Source organism: Sylvia atricapilla, chromosome 29, assembly GCF_009819655.1.
Source record: "Sylvia atricapilla isolate bSylAtr1 chromosome 29, bSylAtr1.pri, whole genome shotgun sequence".
In the NCBI taxonomy this organism is placed as follows: domain Eukaryota; kingdom Metazoa; phylum Chordata; class Aves; order Passeriformes; family Sylviidae; genus Sylvia; species Sylvia atricapilla.
In genome coordinates this window covers 779,904-801,878 of record NC_089168.1, presented here as the reverse complement: position 1 = coordinate 801,878, position 21,975 = coordinate 779,904, and the positions used below count along the sequence as shown (strand labels likewise).

At 69.2% G+C, this 21,975-nt stretch overlaps 2 protein-coding genes and 1 pseudogene across 2 annotated transcripts; 2 read left to right on the top strand and 1 right to left on the bottom strand.

The window, feature by feature from the left end:
* Positions 1–1,491: 1,491 nt before the first annotated feature.
* On the bottom strand, positions 1,492–9,609 carry B4GALNT1 (beta-1,4-N-acetyl-galactosaminyltransferase 1). Its single transcript, XM_066337433.1, is given in 13 exon segments — positions 1,492–2,796; positions 3,882–4,119; positions 4,810–4,950; positions 5,539–5,726; positions 6,535–6,675; positions 7,107–7,287; positions 7,556–7,593; positions 7,886–7,921; positions 7,924–7,991; positions 8,188–8,219; positions 8,221–8,371; positions 8,879–9,098; positions 9,543–9,609. Coding segments are annotated over 12 exon segments (1,644 nt in total). The 5' UTR covers positions 9,094–9,098; positions 9,543–9,609; the 3' UTR covers positions 1,492–2,581.
* Positions 9,610–10,836: 1,227 nt separating this feature from the next.
* OS9 (OS9 endoplasmic reticulum lectin) lies at positions 10,837–16,520 on the top strand. Its single transcript, XM_066337689.1, is given in 30 exon segments — positions 10,837–11,177; positions 11,180–11,304; positions 12,530–12,627; positions 12,630–12,706; positions 12,783–12,846; positions 12,935–13,011; positions 13,106–13,184; positions 13,187–13,203; positions 13,290–13,491; positions 14,016–14,033; positions 14,036–14,131; positions 14,252–14,358; positions 14,455–14,491; positions 14,602–14,640; positions 14,643–14,689; positions 14,763–14,808; positions 14,811–14,872; positions 14,874–14,932; positions 14,934–14,973; positions 14,975–15,040; positions 15,537–15,560; positions 15,562–15,622; positions 15,625–15,746; positions 15,748–15,873; positions 15,876–15,984; positions 16,063–16,091; positions 16,093–16,150; positions 16,153–16,178; positions 16,346–16,420; positions 16,422–16,520. Coding segments are annotated over 30 exon segments (2,385 nt in total). The 5' UTR covers positions 10,837–10,856; the 3' UTR covers positions 16,500–16,520.
* A 297-nt stretch (positions 16,521–16,817) lies between these two features.
* Positions 16,818–19,783, top strand: LOC136372692 (glycoprotein-N-acetylgalactosamine 3-beta-galactosyltransferase 1-like; annotated as a pseudogene).
* The last annotated feature ends 2,192 nt before the right edge of the window (positions 19,784–21,975 follow it).

The window sequence follows — 21,975 nt, the reverse complement described above, 5'->3', positions numbered from 1 at the left end:
CTGGGACACTGGGATGGAGAACAGATTTGGGACATCGGGCGTGGACAGTGAACTGAGACACTGGGGTTGGGGCCCTGGGCTGGGCCACTGAAATGGGACATAATGGGGACATTACAATGGCCTTCTTGGATGGGACATAGGGAAGGGGACACAGAATGATGTCCCAGGAGCCCCCAGGGCAAGTTTGGGAGGGGGGACAGTGACCTCTTGGCGGTCCCATGGGGTCACTCAGGAGTGGCTGCAGAGTGGCCCCAGGTGTCACTCAAGGGTGTCACAGGACTCTTGGGGGGGTTGCTGTGTAGGGTCCCCCAGGGTGGGCACCCTGGTCACATTGTCACTGCTCTGGCAGGAGCCACCCAGGGAGTGGGACAGGGACCTCTGGCGACCTGGGATGGGACCCACCTGCCATTTGTACCCCCAATGTGGCTCTTGTCCTCCCAAGAAGCTGGGGGACCCCAACACCAGCCTGCAATGGCCTTGTCCCTGTGTGTCCTTGTCCCTTTGTGTCCAGCCTCACGTCCCTTGTGGGCCCATGTCCTTGTCTGTCCTTGTCCATCACGCATCTGTGTCCCTGTCCCTGGCATGTCCTTGTCCTTCACATGTCCCCTGTGTGTCCCAACCCCTGCATGTCCACGCCCATGTTCCCGCCATGCCATTGTCCCCAGTGTGTCCATGCCCACATCCTGTATGTCTCTGGCATGTCTGTGTCCTTGTCCCTGCTGTGTCCTTGTCACTGCTGTGTCATTGTCCCTGCTGTGTCCTTGTCCCTGCTGTGTCCCTGTCCCCGACATGTCCATGTCCTTGTCCCTGCTGTGTCCTTGTCCACCACGTCTCTATGTCCCTGTCCTTGGCATGTCTGTGTTCTTGTCCCTGCTGTGTCCCTGACGACCACGTGTCTGTCTCCATGTCCCTGGAGTGTCTGTCCCTACTTTGTCTACCATGCCCATGTCTGTCAGTGGTATCTCCTTGTCCCCAAGGTGTCCCATTCTCCTCGTCTGGCCTTGTCCTTGTCCTGTCCATGACCCGGGCGTGTCCCTTCCCATGTCCTGTTCCATGTCCCATCAGTCCCCATGTCCCTGGTGTGTCCCTGTCCCTGTCCCTGCCGTGTCCTGCCGGGGCAGGATGGACCCTGGAGGGTGCAGGGTGGAGGGTCCAAGGGCATTCCTGTGGAAAATCTCCCCCCTTCATCAAAGGCCACGCCCAGGAGGAACCACACCCACTGACCACGCCCATTGGTCACACCCATTGACCACTCCCACTGGCCACACCAATTTACCACACCCACTGGCCACACCCACCGACCACGCCCTGTCCATACCCACTGACCGTGCCCCACAGTCCCTTGGTAGGCCCTATGCCCCTCCCACTCTCAAAGCCCCTCCCACCCCATAGTCCCACCCTCACCCCATAGCCCCTCCCAGTGGGTGTGGCCTGGGCCCCTCTTCTTCCCTCCCCTTCAGTTTTGGAAGAAAGAAGCCGATTTCGGGCTGGTTAAAATCTCACCATCCATTGGGTAGAAAAGGGTGGGGGGGGGGCAGCCCCTCCCCCAGCCCCTCCCCCCCCACCCCGGGGGCTCCGGGGGTCCTGGGGGGGAGGGGCCGAGACTTGGCACAAAAATCCTGGCGGCAGCGCGGGGGAGGGGCCGTACAATAGAAAACTGAGTCGGGAGACGACAGGGACCCGATGCCCGGGGGGGACCCGGCCACCACCCCACCCCCAAAGTACAAAAGAGCTAAAAACACCGCGGGGGGGTGGGGGGGCTCCAGGGACCCCGCGGGGCCGTGGTGGCCCTGGGCGGTGGCACTGGGTGGTAGCCCATGGCAGTGGCCCTCGGCAGTGGCCCTGGGGATGGCCCTCAGTGGTGGCCCATTGGATGGCCCTGGGGGTGGCCACAAGGGGTGGTCCTGGGGGTGTCCTGCAGTGGCCAGCGGTGGTGGCCCACGGGCCACCCCCGGGAGCACCCCTGGGGTGGTGGTGGCACATGGGCTGGCCCGTGGGAGGGGTGGCCACGGTAGTGAGGACCCTCGAATGGGACCACAGTGACAGTGGCCCAGGAGCTGGCCACCCTGGGGTGGCCCTGTGTCATGCCAGTGTCAATGGCCCTGTGGGCACCCTGGGGGCAGCCAGCAGTGGTGGCCAATGGGGTGGCCCACAAGGGGTGGCCATCCCAGGGGTGCCCCAGGGTTGGTAGCCCTGGTGGTGCCCTGAGGTGGCCAATAATGGTGGCCCTGGGGGTGGCCCAAAGGAGATGCCCCAGATGTGGCCGGTGGTCCATGGAGCAGCTCATGGTTGTGGTGGCTCTGGGGACACCATCAGGGTGGCTGGCAGCAGTGACCCTTGAGGTGGCCCGTGCTGCCGGCCTGGGGTCAGCAGCCCTGTGAACAATGTCCTCGAGGTGTCAGTGACCCTGGGGGTGGTGGCCCTGTGTCACCTCTGTGTCAGTGGCCCCGTGAGCACTCTGGGGTGGCCAGCGCTGGCGGCCCGTGGGGTGCCCCGGTGTCACCCCTGTGTCACCCCGCTGTCAGCAGCCCCGTGGCTCCCCAGGCTGGCCGGGGCTGGTGGCCGGGGCTGGTGGCCCCACCTAGTCACCAGCCATGCACTTGAAGCGGTTCTTGAAGAAGAAGAGGCGCTGCTTGAGGCGCAGGCTGTCGTCCCGTGCCGACGGGTACCGGTACCGGTTGTACTGGCGCTCGCCCTCCGAGCGCCGCCACGGCAGCGCCAGCTTGGATGCGTGGTCCACCACCACGTCCTCGCATGAGCCCACGTGCAGCACCCCCAGCCCGTCGATGAAGAACTCTGGGAGGGAGAGGAGTGCCCCAAAATGGGCTCAGAGCTGCCCTGGGGTCTCTAACCCTCACTCTGATCCTGTGGGCCCACAGTGGGGGAACTCCGGCATCCCCCCTTATCTCTGACCCCTGGAACCATTGTGGGGACCCTGGTATCCTCCTTATCTCTGACCCCCTGAATTGTGGGGGGACCCCAGCATCCCCCGTTATCTCTGACCCCCTGACCCCATCGTGGGGGACCCCAGCATCCCCTCTACTCCCTCTGCTGCCCCAGGGCTCTCCCTAAGTTCTCCACCAGAGACATTCCAGCCCCCACTCCAGGACTTGCCTCCTGATGATTCCCAGGTCTCCCATCAGGACCCCAAGGTCCTCCAAGAACCTCCCAGCCCCTCCAGCCCCCCCCGGGCCCCCTGCACTGCCCCTCCCCCACCCTTAGCCACCCCTGCTCCCCTTTGGGACCCCTGGATGCTCCAGGACTCCTTGATGTCTCCCGAGGCCCCCTGACCCCCCGCTCTGCTCTCAGGACCCCCCACCTCCCCTTCCTGGGATCCGCCGACACCCCCAGGTGCTCCCACACCTCCTCTGTGTCCTCCTGGGGCTCCCTGCAGCTCCTCCCAACCCCCCACAAACCCCTCTTTGGGCCCTCCTTCCCCCTTTTTCGGGACCCCAGAACACCCCAGGCACCCCCAGACCTCCCTTCTCCCCCTCCGTGGAACCCTGAGCATGGCCCCCAGCCCCCCATCCTCCCGTGGGGCTCCCCAGATCCCCTCCAAGGACACCTCCGGATTCCCCCTCCACAGGGCCCCGCGTCCCCTCTCCTGGGACTCCCACAGATCCTTCCAGTCCTTCTTTCCCTCCCCGCGGGACGCCCCCAAATCCTGCCCCCCAGACCCCTCAAGACCCCCAGGGGGACCTGGGGACCACCAGGACTCTCATCCACCCCTCACACCCGGGATCCCCTCAGATCCCTCAAAACCCTGGGAACCCGCAGGACCCTCCTCCTCTGCGCCCCACTTCGACACCCGCCGCCCCCTCCCCAGATCCCTCAGGACCCTCCCACCTTTTCCGTCCCCCCCCGAGCCCCCTGCCCCTCACCGAGATGGGCCACGCGGCGCAGGCGGGGGTCGAAGCCCACCTGCCGCACCTTGTCGGTGCGGGCCAGGAAGAAGTTGACCACGCCGTCGGTGACGACGCAGGCGGGGAAGCCGGCGAGGCGGTGGTGGAAGCCGGGCCGGGTCCGCAGGCAGTCGCCCCCCGCGCCGCCCCCGCGGACGCTCAGCCGCTGCCGGTACGTGGTGGTGTAGCCCGTGATCTCCCGCACGGCGCCGCCCACCTGCGGGGCACAGCGGGCCGCTGGGGACACGGCACCGGGACCCCCCGGCAGCGCCCACGCGTGGGAAGGGATGGGACGGGGTCACTGAGCTGGGGCTGTGCCAGCACCTGGGCATCCCCTGAACCCTCACCTGGGGACCGGCACCTCCTGAGCCCCCCGACACCCCCACACCATCGCCGCACCGGCACTCTCAGGAGCCTCCCGGCATCACCCACCCGGGCACAGGAGCTGCCGCAGGGGGGCTGCACCGAGACCAGGATGTCGCCAGGGGATTCCGGTGTCACCCACCCGCGGCCCCTGGGACACCCGGCACCGCCCACCGGGGGACACTGCAGGCCGTGGGGGACACCGGGACAGCCCCAGGCCCCGGGCACTGGGACACGAGGCACCGGGAGCACCATGCCCAGACCATGGGGACCCTCTGGCCACCCTCTGCCTGCCCGTGCTCTGTGCCGGGGCCAGGCTGGTTCTGTCCAGCACTGGGACCAGGCATGGCAGTGAGGCCACCATCCATGCGCTGGCCATTCCCTGCCCCCTGTGTGCCCCAAGGCCCCCCCAGTCCCGGTCTGAGCTGGTTCTGTCCAGCACTGGGCACTGGATATGGCAACCAGGACCACCCCCCTGACCACAGGGCCCTGCTGGCCGTGCCCCCCATCCCCTGTGCCCCCTGCAGCCCCCCGGGCCCCGCACCAGGTCCAGGCTGGTTCTCTCCAGCACATCCACCAGCTTCTCCAGCCGCGTGCGGGGCGTGAAGATGAAGTCATCGTCCACCCACAGCACGTACTTGGTTGTCACCTGCGACACCGCCAGGTTCCTCCCGGCGAACCAGCCCTGAGGGGGCAGGGGACACTCGGACACCACACCCACACCCCGCAGGTCCCCACGGACGCCTCCCCTGAGCCCCGTGGTCCTGATGAGGGCCCCATGTTCCCCATCCCTGGATCCAACTGGTCTTCCAGGCCTCGTGGCCCCCTTCTCCAGGATGCCACAGCCCTGACAGAAACCCCTGTGTCCCCCATCCCCCAGACACCCCAAGCCCTGCCAACCCCCCGTGAGCCCCCAGTTCCTGCCACTTTGTCAGATCCTCACGTGCCCCCTCTCTCTGGGGTCCCATTGCTCTGACACAGTTCTCATGTCCCCCTTCCGCATTGTCCCCATCCCCAGGGACCCTCACCCTGCCCATGGCCCCCATCCCTGGGGGTCTCCACCCTGCCAGCCCCCTCCCACACCAGGGAACCCCAGCCTTATCAGAACCCTAATGTCCCCTGTCTCTGGTGTCCCACCATGCTGCCAGACCTCCATGTCCCCGCCCTTTTTGGGCTGCTGCCAGCCCCTCTCATGTCCCCCATGTCTCTGCCAGCTCCCCGTGTCCCCTCTCTGGGGACCCACAGCCCTGACTCCATCCCGTGGCAGCCTCACCTTGCCGAAGGGCATGAGGTAGTGCTCCAGGTGGGGCCCGGACAGGGGCTCGGGGCGCTGGCTGTCGTCGGCCACCACGATGGTGACAGAGGGGTAGAAGCGGCGGATGCTGGCGATGAGCCCCCGCAGTTTGTCATAGCGCAGGAACGTCTTGGTGGCCACTGTCACCAGCGCCGAGATGTTGTACCCTGCGGGGGGTGGGTGGAGGCACTGGGAACCTGCACTGGGAGTCCTGGGAGGGTTGGGCACCCATCCATACTGGGAGTACTGGGAACCCCTGCTGGAAGCCCACTCCAGGAGTGCTGGACACTTCAGTACTGGTCACCTGAGCACTGGGAACCCTGGTCACCTGAGCACTGGGAGCAGCAGTCACCCCAGTACTGGGGGGATTGGGCATCTGCACTGGGAGCACTGGGACACTCACTGGGAGCACTGAGCACCCTCACTGGGAGGATTGGGCTTCCACAGTGGAGGGACTGGGACTGTCACAGGGACCACTGGAGGGGCTGGGTCCCTGCTACTGGCAGAACCAGCAGGGTCCAGCACTGGGAGCACTGGGAGCCTGGCACTGAGGGCACTGGGAGCAGCGGGACTCTGACACTGGGAGCACTGGAAGTCTGGCACTGGGGACACTGGGGACACTGGGAGTCTAGCACAGGAGCGCCAGGGGCACTGGGCGCCTGGCACTGAGGGTACTGGGGTTCTGGCACTGGGGGCACTGAGGTCACTGGGGACACTGGGGACACTTGGAGTCTGGCACTGGGGGCACTGGGGGCACTGGGAGTCTGGGACTGGGGGCACTGGGAGCACTGGGAGCACCAGGAGCACTGAACACCCACACGAGGAGCACTGGGACTCTGTCCCAAGGAGCAGGGACGGGAACACTGGGGACACTGGGAACACTGGGGACACTGGGAACACTGGGGGACACTGGGAGCACCGCGATGCTGGGGGCACGGGCAGGGCTGGATTCGGGGTGTAGTGCACGGTGCTCACCCCCGTCCCCGCTGCTGTTGCTGTCACCGTCTCCGTCCCCGTCGCCGTCGCCGGGGGTTCCCGGGCCGTAGAGGCGGGGTGTGGGCGGATGCCGGATGCGGATGGCGAAGGCGGCGGAGTGGCCGTCGGTGGAGAACTGCACTGCAGGGCGAGGGGGGGCTGGGGGGCGCGGGGGGACACAGGGGGCACGGGGAGGGGCAACGGGGAGCCGGGGGAAGGCTGGAATTCCCGGGGCAAGGGGTCACTGGAGGACACCGGGAAGAACGGGGGCATTGGGGATACCACGAGTGTCCCTGTGGGCACTGGGGATCCGGGGGTGCTGGGGGTCCCAAGGGGAACTGGGGATCCAGGGCAGTCGGGGGGGGGGTAGGGGTTTGGGGGGCCGGGGAGACGCTGGGGGTCCCAGGGGTGCTGGAGTTGCCATGGATCAGCCGCGGTCCGAGGGCACTGCGGCTCCCGGGAGCGCGGGGACTCCGGGGGTTCCGGGGCTCTGGGGGTGCCGGGGGTCCCGGAATCCGCCGCCCCTCTCCCGATCGGCTGCCGGCAGCCGGCGCCGCTTCCCCCGTACCCACCGATGTCGGCGGTGTCGGGGTGGAACTGCGTGTTGGTGTAGGTGACGAACTGCAGCTGCCGGTTCAGGTGGTCCAGGTGGGCGGCGGCCAAGGACAGGTGCGGCTGCCCCTCCCCTCGCAGCGCCACGCCCTCCACCTCGGCCGCCACCGCCAGCGTTCCCAGCGAGGCCGTCAGGTTCACCTGGGGGCGGCACGTCACGGGGGGCCCGGGGGGGCACGGCAGGGAGCCCCCCAAACCGGGGGGGCTGCACACGGGGGTGGAGGGAACGCGCCGACCCCACCCCGGCCCCGCCCAGCCCAGCCCCGCCCACTCCACTGCCCCGCCCGCCCCCACTCGCCCCGCCCACAAACCGGATAAACCCCGCCCATGCCCAGCACATCCCGCCCATTCCGGTCAAGCCACGCCCCCCTCCCCCGGCCCCTCCCCCGTGCCCCGCCTCAGCCCTCACCTGGTACCTGTTCCTGGCCGGCGCCTGCAGGCTGAGCCCTGGGGGCCGCGACACGGGGGTGAGGCCCAGAGACCCCCGGAGGGACCCCCTGCCCCCCCCCTCAGAGACATCCGGGGATACCCCCTGCCCGTGGACCCCCATCCCCGTGTCCCCCACAGGTGCCCCCCTTCGATCCCGAGCCTGTCCCCGCTGCCCCACACCCCCACGTTTCCCCCGATCTCTGCCCTCCCCATTACCCCCCCACCCCGTACCCCCAAAAGCGCTCGTTCCCCTCCCACCCCCGTGTCCCGACCGTGCCCCCGGCCCCGCGCACCCCCCGCGCCCCCTCACCGGGCACCAGCACCGTCTGCAGCGGCCGCACCTCCACCCCTGCGCCGGGTACTCCAGAGGGGAGTTGGCCGGGACGATGAGCAGCCGGTCGGCGGGGGTCTGCACCCTGCGGGGGAGGCACCGGGGGTTCAACCGAGGGTCCCTGGGGTGTCCCACCCTGCCCCGGGACTGGGCGGTGCCGGGCGCACACCCCGCACCCGTCCACGGGGGTCCCAACCCCATCCCAGTGCTGAGCCCGGGATCCCCTCCTGCCCCGAGGTGCCCGCGGTGGGCCCCGGGGTCCCTCCCGGCCCTGCACTCACCGGTTCCGGTAATTGCGGTACTCGCGCTCCCGCCAGCCGCAGCTGCCGCGGCCGCTCCCCGGGGGCGAAGGCGCTGGCGAAGTCGAACCCCACCGGGCCGGGCCCGAAGATCCGCCGCCGTAGCGGCAGCGCCATCCCCGCCTCCGCCTCCAGCTCGCACGAGCACCCGTTCCTGGGCAGCAGCCTGTCGCGACAGGGCCGCTGTCACCGACACCGGCAGCCCCATAACGTGCCCCACCGACACGGCGACCCGCCAGCGGCACCGCCACGGCACCGCCCTGACACCTCCCGTCACTGCCTGTCCCCGCGTGGCACCGCGCTGGCACCTGCTGCCACCTCCGAGACACCCCACAGCCCTGACCCCACCCTGGATCACCTTTGTCACCCCTCTGCCACCACCTCATCGCCCCTCCCCAGGTGCCTCCAACACCCGACCCTGGGGTGTCCCCACTTTTGGGTGCCCCAACCGCTGGGTGCCCAAGCCTCAGGAGCCACAGCCCCACCCCGGGGTGCCCCCAGCCCTGAGTAACCGCATTCCAGGGTCCCCCCACCCTGTCGGGCCCCACCCCGGGATTCCCAGACCCCAACCCATGGGTGCCCCCATGAAGTTACCCCCATCCCTGGGTGCCCTCGCCCACAGGTGCCCCCCACGGTACCCCCACCCACCACCATCCCCCCAGGGTGCCCCCACGCCCCGTCCTTATCCATCACTTCCTCCTTGAGGCGGAAGGGCACGTGGGGGTAGGCGCGGGCAGAGGGGGGCAGAGGGGGCGGCAGCCGCTCGGGTGGGGGGCGACGCAGGTCCACAATGGGGGGGTCCTTGGGCGCCCAAAGGTGCAGGTACAGCGCGGCCAGCGAGGCCGAGGCCACCAGCAGCAGGCACAGCGCCCGCTGCGCCCCCCGCATCCTGCCTGGATGGGGGACACCGTCACCCCCGGGCCCCTCGGTGTCCCCAGCGACACCCACCACCTCCCAGTGGCCCCCAGTCCTCCCCAGCGAGGCCAAGGCCAAGGCAGCAGCGCCCAGTGTAACCCAGTTTAAACCCAGTGTCCCCAGTGCAACCCAGAGCCCCCAGTGTAACCCAGAGGCCCCAGTATCCTGCTGCCACCCAGTATCCCCAGTGCGAACCAGTGCCCACAGCACCTCCCAGTGCACACCAGTGCCACCAGTGCAGTGCACCATCCTCAATCCCTGCGCTGCCTTCCCAGCACTGCCATCTCCCAGTTTCCCAGTTCAGCCCAGTGCCCTGTCCAGTGCCCCCGCCCCAGTTCCCCCGTTCTGCTGTGCTCGAGTGGCGCCCCCTCCATCCCGCCTCCCAGTGCTCCCAGTGCTCCCAGTGCTCCCAGTATCCTCACCTCGGGGTGGGCGCGGGTCCCGGCGAGGGGGGCTCAGCCCACACTCATGGCTCTGCCCCCCCCCACAGCACTGGCCTGGGGACACGGGGACAGTGTCAGGGGCGGGAGGCACCCGCACCCCCGGGATCCCCGGGGATGTGGCTGCAGCCGGGGGACGCCCCAGACCTCCCGGGGGCTCTCCCCGAGGATGAGGGGCTCAGGCAAAGGCAGGGCACGGGGGAGACGTCACGTCGGGAGAGGTGGGGGCGCTTGGGGGCACGAGGGGGGGCAGGGAGGGGCCTGGGAGATGTTGTGGGGAGGGTCGGGGAGCTGGGAAGGGCGGGAGGCCCGGGGGGTGCGCAGGAAGGGGGGCTGGGAGTGTCCCGGGCGGCGGGGGGGGGCAGAGGGGATGGGGGATGCGGGGGATGCTGGGGGTGCCGGAGGCTTTCGGGGGGGGCCCGGCGGCCCGGGGGGTGCCGCGGGGTGCGGGGCGTCGGGGATGTCTGGGGAGAGAGGCGGCGATGTCGCAGCCGCCGGGCAGTGGCAGGTGTCATTCCTCGTCGCGACAAGCCGCGACAGAGCGGCCCCGGCCCTACCTGGCTCGGCTGGCGGGTCCCGGCGCTCCGCGGCCGCAAGCGGCACCGGCACCGGAGCGAGTGGGGAGGGCGCCCCCGGTGGCCCCGGTGTGGAACGGCACCGCCGCAGCCCCGGGAGGGGCGGGGCGAGGCTGCGGGGGGAAAAGGCGAAGGGGGCGGGGGGGGGGGGGGATGCAAAACGCGGGGAGGGGCGGGCGGCTGCACCCGCGGCCTCGGGGCTACCGGGCTCGGGCCACTGACGGGGGGAACAGAGTCAGCCCCCTCGGCGCGGCTGCCACAGGCCGCGCTTTGTGCCCACGCCTGGGAGCACAACGGCCCCATTGAGCGGGGGGCGGGAGGGGCTCGGGCTGAGCTCGGCCTGGCCGGGAGGGGGCGGGGGCTCGGAGCTGGGGGAGCTGGGGACGTTCGGGGGGCTGGGTGTTGCCAGGCGGTTGAAGAGATGCTGAGGGTCCGTGAGGGGACTGAGGGGTCCTGGGGAGCGCTGGGGGGGGTTGGGAGGGATCAGGAGGAGACTGGGCAGCAGAGGGGCACCAGGCGCGGTGGGGGATGGGGGCAGAGAGGATGCTGGAGGCGGCCCCTCTCTCGGGGTCCCACGCACGCCCCTCACCGTGGGCCGGGGCCTCCCCCAGGAGCGGGGCCGGCTCACCCTCCCGGCTCCGGTAATCACGTGACTCCCCCCGGGATGCTCTGTGCCCTCCACCAATCAGCGCGCGGGTATCGCCTGCATCCCGCTCGACCAATGGGAACCTCCAGGCGCTACGGTCATCGCGGTCGGCCGCGCCCCGCCTCGCCATTGGCTGCCGCCCGCGCGGCCTCCGGCCAATCGCCGCTGCCCCGAGCCTCGCAACCACCTCGCCCCCGCGGCCTCACAACCGGAGGCGTCATCGCCGACCACCGACCAATCAGAGTCGCGCTCGCCGTTGACAGGCAGGCGTACAGACCAATCGCAATTTGGAGTAACGGGGCCGGGGCGGGCACGGAGAGGTGCGGGCGGAAGCGGAAGCGGCGGCGGCGGGGGAAGATGGCGGCGCGGCGGGGCCCGGGGCCGGTGGCGGTGCTGGCGCGCTGCTGGCGCTGCTTGGCCCGGGGTGGCCCCTCCGCGGAGCCCGAGCCGTGCTCAACCTGCAGGAGCTCAGCGAGCTCAAGTACGGCCTCGAGATCCTGGCCGAACCCGTGCTGGCCGGGCAGGTGCGCCGCGGCACCGGGGCCAACGGCAGGGCGGGGGCTGGCGGGGGGCCAGGGGGCTCTACGGGACTGGCGCACCGGCCATGGGGCTGCCGAGGAGGGGGGCACCGGCTGCGGGCCGGGAATGCCGCCTGGGGGCGTGCTACGGGACCGGGAGCACCTGTCCGAGGACGTTCGGGGGCGGGGCTCCGGTCAGGGGCTGTAATGGGCCCGGGACACCGGCCTCTGCTCCCTGCTGGGGCTCGTTCCGGGGCCGGGGGCAGCGGCTGGGGGCTGCTGGGGAGCGGAACACGGCCCGGGGTCCCCAGGGGGGCGGGAGCGGCGGCGGAGGCACCGAGTCAGGGTCAGGGACTGACCCGCGGCCGGGGACACCGGCCCGGGCGGGTTCTGGGTGCCCCCGGCTCGGGGCTGGGGACTCTGGCCGGGAGTCACCGGATCGGGGCTGGGGAGAGAACTGGGCGGTCCGTACCTCTCCTGCTGAGCAGCTCCGCGGGGACAGCCGCCCGGGGGTCCTGGGGTGACAGTGACCCCCGCACGCCCCCCTGGAGCCCGTGGGGCCGCGCTTTTGCTGCTGTCAGATGCTGCGCGCCTCTCCCCGGATATGGGTCTGGCAGCGGCGGGGGAGGGGACCGTCCTCTCACTTCGCGTTTCGATTTCCCGTTATTGGCCGGGGAGGGACGCCGCGGGCGGCTGCTGCCGCCTTTTTGTCCCTGGGCTTCCGCTGCAGCTCCTCGAGCCGTGGGACAGGAGCTGCCGAGCCACTCCCGAGGGGTTTTGGGGTGGTCCAGAGCCCCCTGCAGCTGCTGGGGGCAGTGACAGGCGTGTCCCCCCGCCCCGGGCCCGTGTGCCCTGGACTGTGCCCTGGGCTGTGACGGGGACGTGGGTGGAGGCTGTGCCGGGGCAGGGCTGCCGCTGGCCCCGGCCCCGCGGGGGATGGGCTGTGGGGTCTGTCCCGTCCCACCCGGGGCTGTAGGGACAGGGGCGGCTGTGGGGTCACCGGGGGAGACTGGAGGGTCTCTGAGGGGGCTGCGGGGTCCCGGGGAGCTGCTGGTGGTGCTGGAGGGTTCTGAGGGTGTCTCTGTCAGGGGGACAGACTTCGGGGTCCTGGGGGGTCTGAGGTGTCCTGAGGTGGGGCCACTGGGGTCACCGGGGGAGACTGGAGGGTCTCGGGGGGGACTGTGCGGTCCCGGGGGGGCTGCGCTGGGCTCTGACAGTCCCGTGCCCCCCGCACCATGCTGAGGACGTGGTGACAGTGGCCTCGAGGTTCAAGCAGCGCTATGAATGCCGCCTGCCCCCCGCGGCCGTGGGGCCGCCCCCCGGCCCCCCGCGGACCCCCGCCTCTACAATGGCTCCGGCGTGGCCGAGCTGCTGCGGCCCATGGGGACAGCGCCCTGTCTGCTCAAGGTGGGCTCGGCGGGTGCCGGGGGGTGGCAGGGGGTGTCCCCAGCCCCAGCCTCACCCGGGGCTCTGCTCTTCCCAGACCAAGGACTGGTGGACGTACGAGTTCTGCTACGGGAGGCACATCCAGCAGTACCACCTGGAAGGTGACAGTGGGGACAGGGGCAGGGACAGAGCGGCACTATTGACCCCCGTCCCCCCCATAATCTGCCCTCTGTGTCCCCGTCCCCACAGAGTCTGAGATCAAGGGTGACATCCTTGTCCTCGGCTATTATCAGTCCGCCTTTGACTGGGACGACGAAACAGCCAAGGTCCGTGTCCCGGCCTCACCTTGGGGACAGCGGGCGGGTGGCAGGGACGGGGCTGTGCCCGTTCCCATCCCGCGGCCCTCCCTGTCCCCTGCAGGCCTCCAAGCAGCACCAGCTGAGGCGGTACCACAGCCAGAGCTACGTGAATGGCTCCCGCTGCGACCTCACCGGCCGCGCCCCGAGGCCGAAGTCCGGGTAAGCGGCGGGGACACGGCGGGCGCGGGTGACACCTGCAGGCACCTGCGGGGAGAGCCGGTGTCACCCCGGGGCCGTGCCCGCAGTTCCTGTGCGAGGAGGGCGCCGGCGACTACATCGCCCGCGTGGACGAGCCGCAGTCGTGTTCCTACGTGCTGACGGTGCACACGACGCGCATCTGCCACCACCCGTTCCTGCGGCCCGCCCCGGGGCTGGCCCCGCAGCCCATCCGCTGCCAGCCCGCCCTCTCGCCCGCCCAGTACGTCCAGTATGTCCGCGCCCAAGTCTGTGAGTACTGGGGAGCCCTGGCCTGGGCGTGGGGGCCGCGGGCTGGGGTTGGTGCTGCGTCCCGGCCGTCCCGAGGCTGGCACTGAGCCCTGGGGAGGGGCTGGCACTGTCCCCTTCAGCCTGGGGCTGGCACTGTCCTCTTCGTCATGGCCCCATCCCCGCTTTCTCAGGCTGCCACTGTCCCCTCTTATCTCAAGGCTGGCACTGTCTTCCCCTACCTGGCTCTGTCCCCTTGTCCCCCAGCTGGCCTTGACACCTCCGCCCCGAGGCTGCTACTCTCCATCCTGGGACTAGCACTGTGGCACTGTTGTCTGCAGCCTGCCCTTGTCCCCTCCATGCCTGGGGCTGGCACTGTCACTTCCTGGTCCTGTCCCCCTCTGTCCTGGGGCTGGCACTGCTCCCTTTGTGCCAGGGGTTGGCCTTGTCCCCTCTGACACAGGACTCGCGTGGTCCCCTGCAGTGTGGAGCTGGGCCTGTTCCCCCACAGCTGTGTTGTCACTGTCCCTGTCCCCTGTGTCCCCCAGCTGACACCAAGAGGAAGGTGGAGAGATCTCGGAGGAGCTGCGGACGCTGGACACGCGGCTGTGGAGTGACAGGGACAGCGAGGGCCCCTCACAGAGCCCTGAGGGCACCCAGGATGGTATGGCCCCTGTCCCCACCTCACAGTGACAGCACAGCCAGTGTCCCCTCTCCTTCTGGGACCCCTGGCCTGGCTGCGGGCTTGAAGCTCCCAGTGCCAGGTGTGTCCCCGCTGTGGCAGCTGTGTCCCCACCTGTGCCAGGGAACCAGCCAGACACAGCCAAGGATGTGGCAGCTGGGGACCAGGAGACGACAGTCACAGCCACTGGCCAGCAGGACAGCACCAGGGTGAGGCCCAGTGACCCTGGGGACATTCTGGAGGTCTTGGGGTCACCGTGGGGGGGGGTTTAGAGTCCGGCTCCATCCCCTGTCTCCTCCCTGCAGGAACCAACCCCGAGGGCAGCTGGTGGTCGGGCAGCTGGTGAGTCCTGGGGTGTACACCCATGTCACCTCCATGCCCACCCTGTGTCCCCCATGTCCCCCCTGTGCCCCCCTGCCACTCCCAGTCCCCCATTCTGAGTTCCCTTGTAGATCCACGGAAGAAAATCCACTTCAAGGTGATCCGAGCCCCAGTGATCTGCTGCAGTTCATCGAGGAGCTGAAGGAGACCACCAGGAAGGTGGGGACCTCCCCTTTGCCCTCGGGCCTCTCCGTGCCTCAGTTTCCTCCTGAGCCCCTTCCCTCTGCCTCAGGCCAAGGAGAAGGCCAGGGAGGAGGAGGAGGAGGCAGCAGCAAAAGCTCCCCAGCCCCACCTGGCCCCGTGGAGCCCCCTAACCCTGAGGCACTGCCTGGCTCTGAGGCCCCCCACCGTGGGAGAAGAAGAGGAGGAGGAGGAGGAGGATGAGAGGAGGAGGAGGAGGCAGGCCACTGCTGGCAGGGCTGGAGCTGCTGCCACGGGAGCAGGGTGGCGAGGCTGAAGGAGGAAGTGAAGAGCCAGATGGAGCAAGAGTTTGACAGCATCATCAGCGAGGTGGGACCTTGGCTGGGCTGGGATCCCCACAGGGGCACTGGGACCCCTCTGGCTAGGACTCTGTTAGCCACCCTTGGGGGCCTCTGGTGGGGATGGGACCCTCTGGCCAAGCTGGGGCTGCCCAGGCTGCAGTGGGGGACCCTCAGCCAGGTTGCACTGGGGGCTCCAGTTGGGTTTGGCTGTCTCCCAGCAGCACTGGGGATCCCCTGGTTGCTGTGGGGACACCTTATCCACCCTGCTGTGGGTACCCCGACCATACTGTCAGCCCCCTGACCATGCTGGGGAACCCCCTGACTGCACTGGAACTCTCCTGGCTGGGCTGGGGAGCCACGGGAGGGTTGGACACCCTGGCTGAGCTGGTGACGCTGTGGCCAAGCCAGGAATGCTCAGCAGAGATGGGGACAGGCTGGGGACAAACCTTTCTGGGCCGGGGAGCCTCCAGCTGCTCTCTGCCTGCTGGCCACGCTGAGGAAGCTGCCTTTAACCCCTCCTGCAGGTGGAGGATGAGCTGGAGACCGAGGGGCCTGAAGGGGGAGTTTGACCGGACCCGTGCAACTCGGACCCTGGCGTCCACCCTGACCCGCTGATGGACCGGCTGGACAGGGCTGAGCCCCGCCGCGACCCCGCCGAGCCCCGCCCCGGCCCCGCGGGGCACAGAGAGGACAAGGGCGAGGAGGAGGAGGAGGAGGAAGAGGAAGGGGAAGCCCGCCAGGAAGGGCAGCCCCAGCGATGGGCGGGTGCGGGTACGGATGAGCAGGGTCGGGAACCGCGACACGCCCCAGGGCCGGGAACCTTCCCAGGGGAAGCAGGAGCCTCTGCAGGGGGAGCAGGAGCCCCCCAGGGAGATCAGGAGCCGCCCCGGGAGAACCAGAGCCCCTCGCAGCTGCCGCAGGTGGAGAACGAGGTGCGGGAGCTGCTGGCCAAGGAAGGGCTGCGGGCTGAAGGTAGGAGGGCTCCGGCCGGGGGAGGCAGCAAGGGGAGAACGCCCCTTCCCCAATCAACCCCCGGGCTCCCCTCCCCAGGGAAAATCGAGATCAAGATCGTGACGGCTGTCGTCGGGGAGCGAGGAGGAGGAGGCGGCGCAGTGGCTGTCAGAGGAAGATTCCCGGAGCCTAAGGAGATTTTCCTCAGCATCCTGGTGCGGGGGCCGCGGGGGAGGCACCGAGGGGCGGGGGAGTGGGATCGTTCGTGTGGGGAAACTGAGACACGGGCTGGAACTGAGGCGTGGCAGGGCTGGGGAATGCGGGGGACCTGAGGTGAGGGGACACCGAGGGTTGAAGGGGGACACTGATTTGTCCCCCCCAGGTGCAGGGCACAGAGGAGGCGCAGAAGGAGCGGCGGCGGCAGCAGGCACTGGAGGACAATTATCGCTTCGTGTGGGGGGGGCCGCGATGAGCCCCCCCCGCCCGCTGACTCTGAGGACCAAGGACTTCTGATCCCCAAAATTCTCATCCCTTAAATCTTGAACGTCCTCTCAGAATTGTGGCTCCCTTCCTGCTGTGGGACTGGGTGAGGACACTCCCAGGACACTGGTGTCCCCCACCCATGAGGGGCCCTGCCCTCTTTGAGGGGTGGTCCTGTGCCCCCCGGGGTCCCCTGCCCTGCTGGGGGTGGTCCCTGTGTCCCCATCCGGGGGTCCCCTGCCCTGCTGGGGGTGGTCCCTGTGTCCCTCCCCAGGGTCCCTGCCCTGCTGGGGGAGGTCCCTGTGTCCCCCCGGGTCCCTCCCTGACCTGGGCACATTTGTGACACGGATGAACTGGGGGGGGCAGGGGAAGGAATGGCCGTGATTTTGGGGGGTGGGAGGGTTGCGGGGGCTGTGATTGGGTGGGGGGGGGTCCTGTTGCCACTGGAGCCGTTCGCGCTCGCCCCGTGCCGGGGGTTCGCTCTCTCATAATGAGATGTAACAAAGTCGTTCGGCCTCTTTGCCCCGCCGCCCCCTTTTTATCAATAAACCGAGGTCACCCCGGGCTGTGTGTGTCCCCCGTGTCCCGGGCTCCTGGGGCTCGCCCCCTCCTCACACTGCGGGGAGGGGCGGGGTCGGGGCGCGGCAGCCAATCAGAATCAGGGCGGGGCCAGGGGCTCGCCCGGCCTCGGCCAATGGGAGCGCGAGGGGCGGGGAAGGCGGAGCCCCCGGGACCCCCGAGCGGACCGGGACCCCCGGGACCGCCACAACCCTCGGGGACAGCGGCGCCACCGGTGTCCCCCACCGACAGGACCCACGGGAAGCCGCGGAGGCACCGGGACCCGCTGGTACCCACGGGAGCCGGCGGGGCCCCCAAACCAACCAGGGACCGAGGGAGGCGTGGGACCCCCGGAGTGAGTCGGGACCCCCGACTCTCGGCACCAGGTGAGGCTGCAGCCCGCACCCCACAACTCCCTCCCCGCCTTGTCCTCGCCCACCGCAAGGGCTGAGGATAATCCAGGGGTCAGGGGGGGAAAGTCACTCCTCTCTGTGTTACCGCCCTGAGCCCCCGGACACCCCCTGGGTCTGGGGCGCCCGGCGTGGGGTGCCATTACTGTCCCGTGGGTGTCACCCCTCTCCGTGTCACCCCCTTTCCGTGGGTCCTGTCCCCCACCTTCCCCAGGGCTACCCCAGCTGGTGGCGGTGGCAGATCGAGCTGCAGAGGCTGAGGGGTGACAGAGGGGAGTCCCCATTGACCCCCACATACACAAGGCAGGTGTCCCCATGCTGCTCCTGAGCCTGCAGAGGACGTGGCTGCCCTTCCATGGAGGCGTCCTGGTGGGCTTCCTCACCACTTTCCTCCTCCTCCACGGCCTCCTGCTGCCCCAGCCTGTGCCTGTCCCCAGCCGGGACCCATGGGCGGTGACCCCCCCGGTCCTCCTCATCCCCCGCGCTCTACGGCGTGGCCCCAGCGGACGCTGCAGGTGGGTGCTGCTGCCCTGGTGGGTGGCACCGGGTGGGGACATGAGGACACTGCTGGGATGGGGCTGGCAGGAGAATGTGGAGGGTCCTCACTCCCTCTGCTCCAGTTGTTGGGGGACGGTGAGACCACAGCCTGATGGTGGCAGCGTGGGGACGTGGGGGCTCTGCTCCGTGGTCAGTGCAGCCCCTTGTCCGCCAGGCGAAGACGCGGGGGTGGCGCGGGGGCTGTTCCGGAGGGTCCGGGTGCTGTGCTGGGTGATGACGGCGCCGCAGAACCTGGACACCAAGGCTCGGCACGTGCGGGACACTTGGGCGCGACACTGCAACGTGGCCTGTTCGTGAGCTCCGAACCCGCCCCACACTTCCCGGCCGTGGGGCTGGGGGTGGCCGAGGCCGGGGGCAGCTCTATCGGAAAACCATGCGGGCTCTCCGCTACGTGCACCGGCACCACCGCGCCCACGCCGACTGGTTCCTCAAGGCCGACGACGACACTTTTGTGGTGCTGGACAACCTGCGCTGGCTGCTGGCCACCCACCCGCCCCACAGACCCTCTACTTCGGGAAACGCTTCCGACCCTTCACTCGCCAGGGCTACATGAGCGGGGGGGCGGGCTACGTGCTCAGCCGGGGGGCCCTGGCCCGAGTGGCCGCCGCTTTCACCCGCGGCACCTGCGGCCACACCGGCCCCGAGGAGGACGTGGCGCTGGGACAGTGCCTGGAGCGGCTGGGGTGGCCGTGGGGGATTCACGGGACACGTGGGCCGGGAGACGTTCCACCCCTTCCCGCCCGAGATTCACCTCACCCACCGCTTCGCCCGGGGCTTCTGGTACCAGCGTTACTGCTGGTACCCCTCGTGGAGGTGGGTCACAGCCGGGGCCACCAGCCGAGGGTCACCCTGTCACTGTCCAGCCCGGGTGGGGGCAGCTGGTGAGGTGGCTGTGGCCCCTCACAAGTGGCTGTGCCCCCCCACGCATGGCCAGAGCCCCCCCATGTGTATCCTCAGTGCACATACATGGCCACTGTCACCCTGTGAACGGCCACAGCTCTCCTCGGGTCATCTCTCCCCACCATCTGTGGCTGTAACAAGTGACCATGGACCACTTGTGTGGCTGTGGTGTCCCCACCGTGCATGGCCGTGACACCCTCGAGGTGCAGCCACGTGTCACCCCCATGTCTGGCTGTCATGTCCTGCCAACACTGCCATGGCATCACCCCCAAATCCCCTGAGATCCCCCACCACGGCCAGGATCTTCCTACACCGTGTCGCTTCGCACCCTCTGTGTGTGGCCAGCGTGTCCCCCACATGTCACCACCGTGTCCTCCCTCACACGTGGTCACAGGTCCCCCAGGTGTGACCACAGTGGCCTCAGTCACCCACTCCCATGGCCATGGCCCCCAAGATGTTCCCCCCCCCGCCCAAAATCCAGCCATGGTGTCCCTGCTGTCACCACGGTCCCCTCCATGTGCCTGCGGTCTCTGGGCTGGTGATGCCCACCCCTGCTCAGAGAGCCCTGTGGTGATCAGGGACAGCCCCCAGCTCCCCGCCCCCATCCTGCCCTGTGCCACCAATGGGGTGGGGGGCACTGGGTGCCCAGTGCCACCCCCCAACCCTCCTCTCTGTCCCCCCAGGGTCCCCAGTGCTGCTCAGACCTGGCCGTGTCCTTCCACTACGTGGCGGGGGAGATATGTACACGCTGGAGTACCTGAGCCAGCGCCTGCGCCCCTACGGCTACAGACCCCGCTACCGGCCCCCCCTGAGCCCCCCCGCGGCCCCCAACGCCACCTGGACCACCGCGGAGCCCAACGCCACCCAGAGCCCCCAAACCCTGCCCCTCCCCGTCCTGGGCCCCCCCGCGATGACGGCGGTCCCATATTTGGGGGTTTCCTAGAGTGGGGTGCACCCGGGGGAGGGGAGCCCCCATCGCCCCATTCCTGCCCTGGGACCCCAAACGCCCTGAGCCCTTCCCGTGTCCCCACCCCAACCCCCCTTCCCCGGCGGACCCGCGTGGCCTCAATTAGCGGCTGTTAATGAGCTTTGCGGGGATTGGATGGCCCTGATCCGGGGGGCCGGGGCTGGGCACCGCGGGACGGGCCTCAGGGCTCCGGGGGACACCGGGGAGGGATCGGAGGTGTTGAAGCAGGACGCGGAGCTGCGGGAGGATGGGAAGGGTCCCGAGGGGGGCTGTGGGTGACGGGGCTCAGAAAGTCCCCAAGGTGTGGGACAAGGCAAAGCCTCTCTGTGGGGATCGCCCCTTCCTATCCCTTCCTGTCCCGTGTCCCCACCTCTGTGTCTGAGGTGACCCCACTCCCCATGTGACCGTGCTGGCGCCCCATTTGTGGCCCTGCTCCCCCTCAGGGTGTCCTCCCGTGGTGACAGTCCTGCCCACGCCCATGTTGTCCCCATGCCACTCTCCAACCAGGACTGAGCACGGCGCGTTCCCCCCGTGGCCGTGACCTTGTGACACCACCTCGTACACGGGTACGTCCCCCCCGGTTCCCTGGAACCCCCCAAGTGATTGCCCCAATTCCTGGGGCGACCAGTGGCCACAGAGGGGCAGTTTTGGGGGTCGGGAACAGTGGAGGGGGGGATGGTGCCCTCCGAACCGGGGGTGACGGAGGCTTCGTATGTGGGGGTCCCCACAGCGGGGTGCACACGGTGGAAGGCGGGGCTGGGGGCAGGGCAGCCGCCCCTCATTCCTGCCGTGGGGACTCCAAATGTCCTGAAACTCCCCCGTCTCTCCCTCGCCCCCAGGCGGACCCTCGTGGCCCTAATTAGCGGCTATTAATGAGCTTTGCGGGGATATGATGGCCTTGATCCGGGGGCGCGGGGGGCAGAGCGGGGCTGAGGGCTTGGGGGGGGGGGCCCGGGGGTCCCAACAGGACACAGAGCTGGGGGGCCGGTCCCACTGTCACCCTGGGGGGTCTGTGGGTGGTGGGAGCCCACGGTGGGGGGAGAGCCAGGGACAGGGGGACACTGTCTGAGCTGGGGACAAGGACGGACCCTGCAGCTGTGGGACCTCTGTCTGAGCTGGTGGCAGTGGAGGGACAGCGGGGCTGGGGACACCTCTGGGACCGTCCGGGTGGTGAGGTGGTGATGGGAGCACGGGGCTGGGAACGACGAGGGCGGGGGTTGCTCAGGGCTGGGGACAGGTACAGGACGGGATGGCCGATTTTGTCCCGCTGTGTCCCTGACCCGTTCCTTGTCCCCGCACAAACCCCCCGAGCCCTCCCTCGGGTCCCCTCCACATCTCCGCACATCGGACGTCGCTGCCCAGCGGCTGCAGCCGGGCGCTGTTGGCCCCACCCAGTCCCTCTGGCCACGCCCACTCAGCGGCACACCCGATAAGCCCCGCCCACTCCGCGAACCTACTGTATTTGCATCTCAACCCCCGCCCACCTGTCCAACCCGACCTTTGGTCACCTGTTTGATTAACCACGCCCCCTTATTTACATACGAACGAACTCACCGCCCCTCTCACACCCCGCCCATTCATTACTATTCAAGTCCCACCCATCACCCGGCCCCACCCACTGTGCTGCTGCCCCGCCCCCGGGCCCCGCCCCCGCCGGTCCGTGCTGGGAGCCGGGCACGAGCTGGAGCACAGTGTCCCCCAGTGTCCCCCAGTGTCCCCCAGTGTCCCCCAGTGTCCCCCGTGTCCCCCCATGTCCCCCAGTGCCCTCCCGGCCGTGCACGGAGGCCGGACCCCGACCTTCGCTACCCTGTGACACCCCGCTGGTCACTCCTTGTCACCCATCTCCTCGTCCCCGTGTCACTGTGTGACCCTACCCTCCGCGATGCCGCTACCTCGTGTCATTGACCCCGCCATGTGCCACCCTGTGTCCCTCACTCCGCCGTGCCCTCAGCACCCCGTGTGACCCACGTGTGACCGTGGTGGCTCCTCATTTGTGGCCATGCCAGCCCCCTCAGGGAGTCCCCCCATGGTGACATTGTCCCCTCATGTCCGTGTTGTCCCCAGGATCCCCCACGTTGTTCCCTCATCCCCCCTGACCACAGCACGTTCCCTCCGTGCCACGAACGCCCCCCCGCAGCC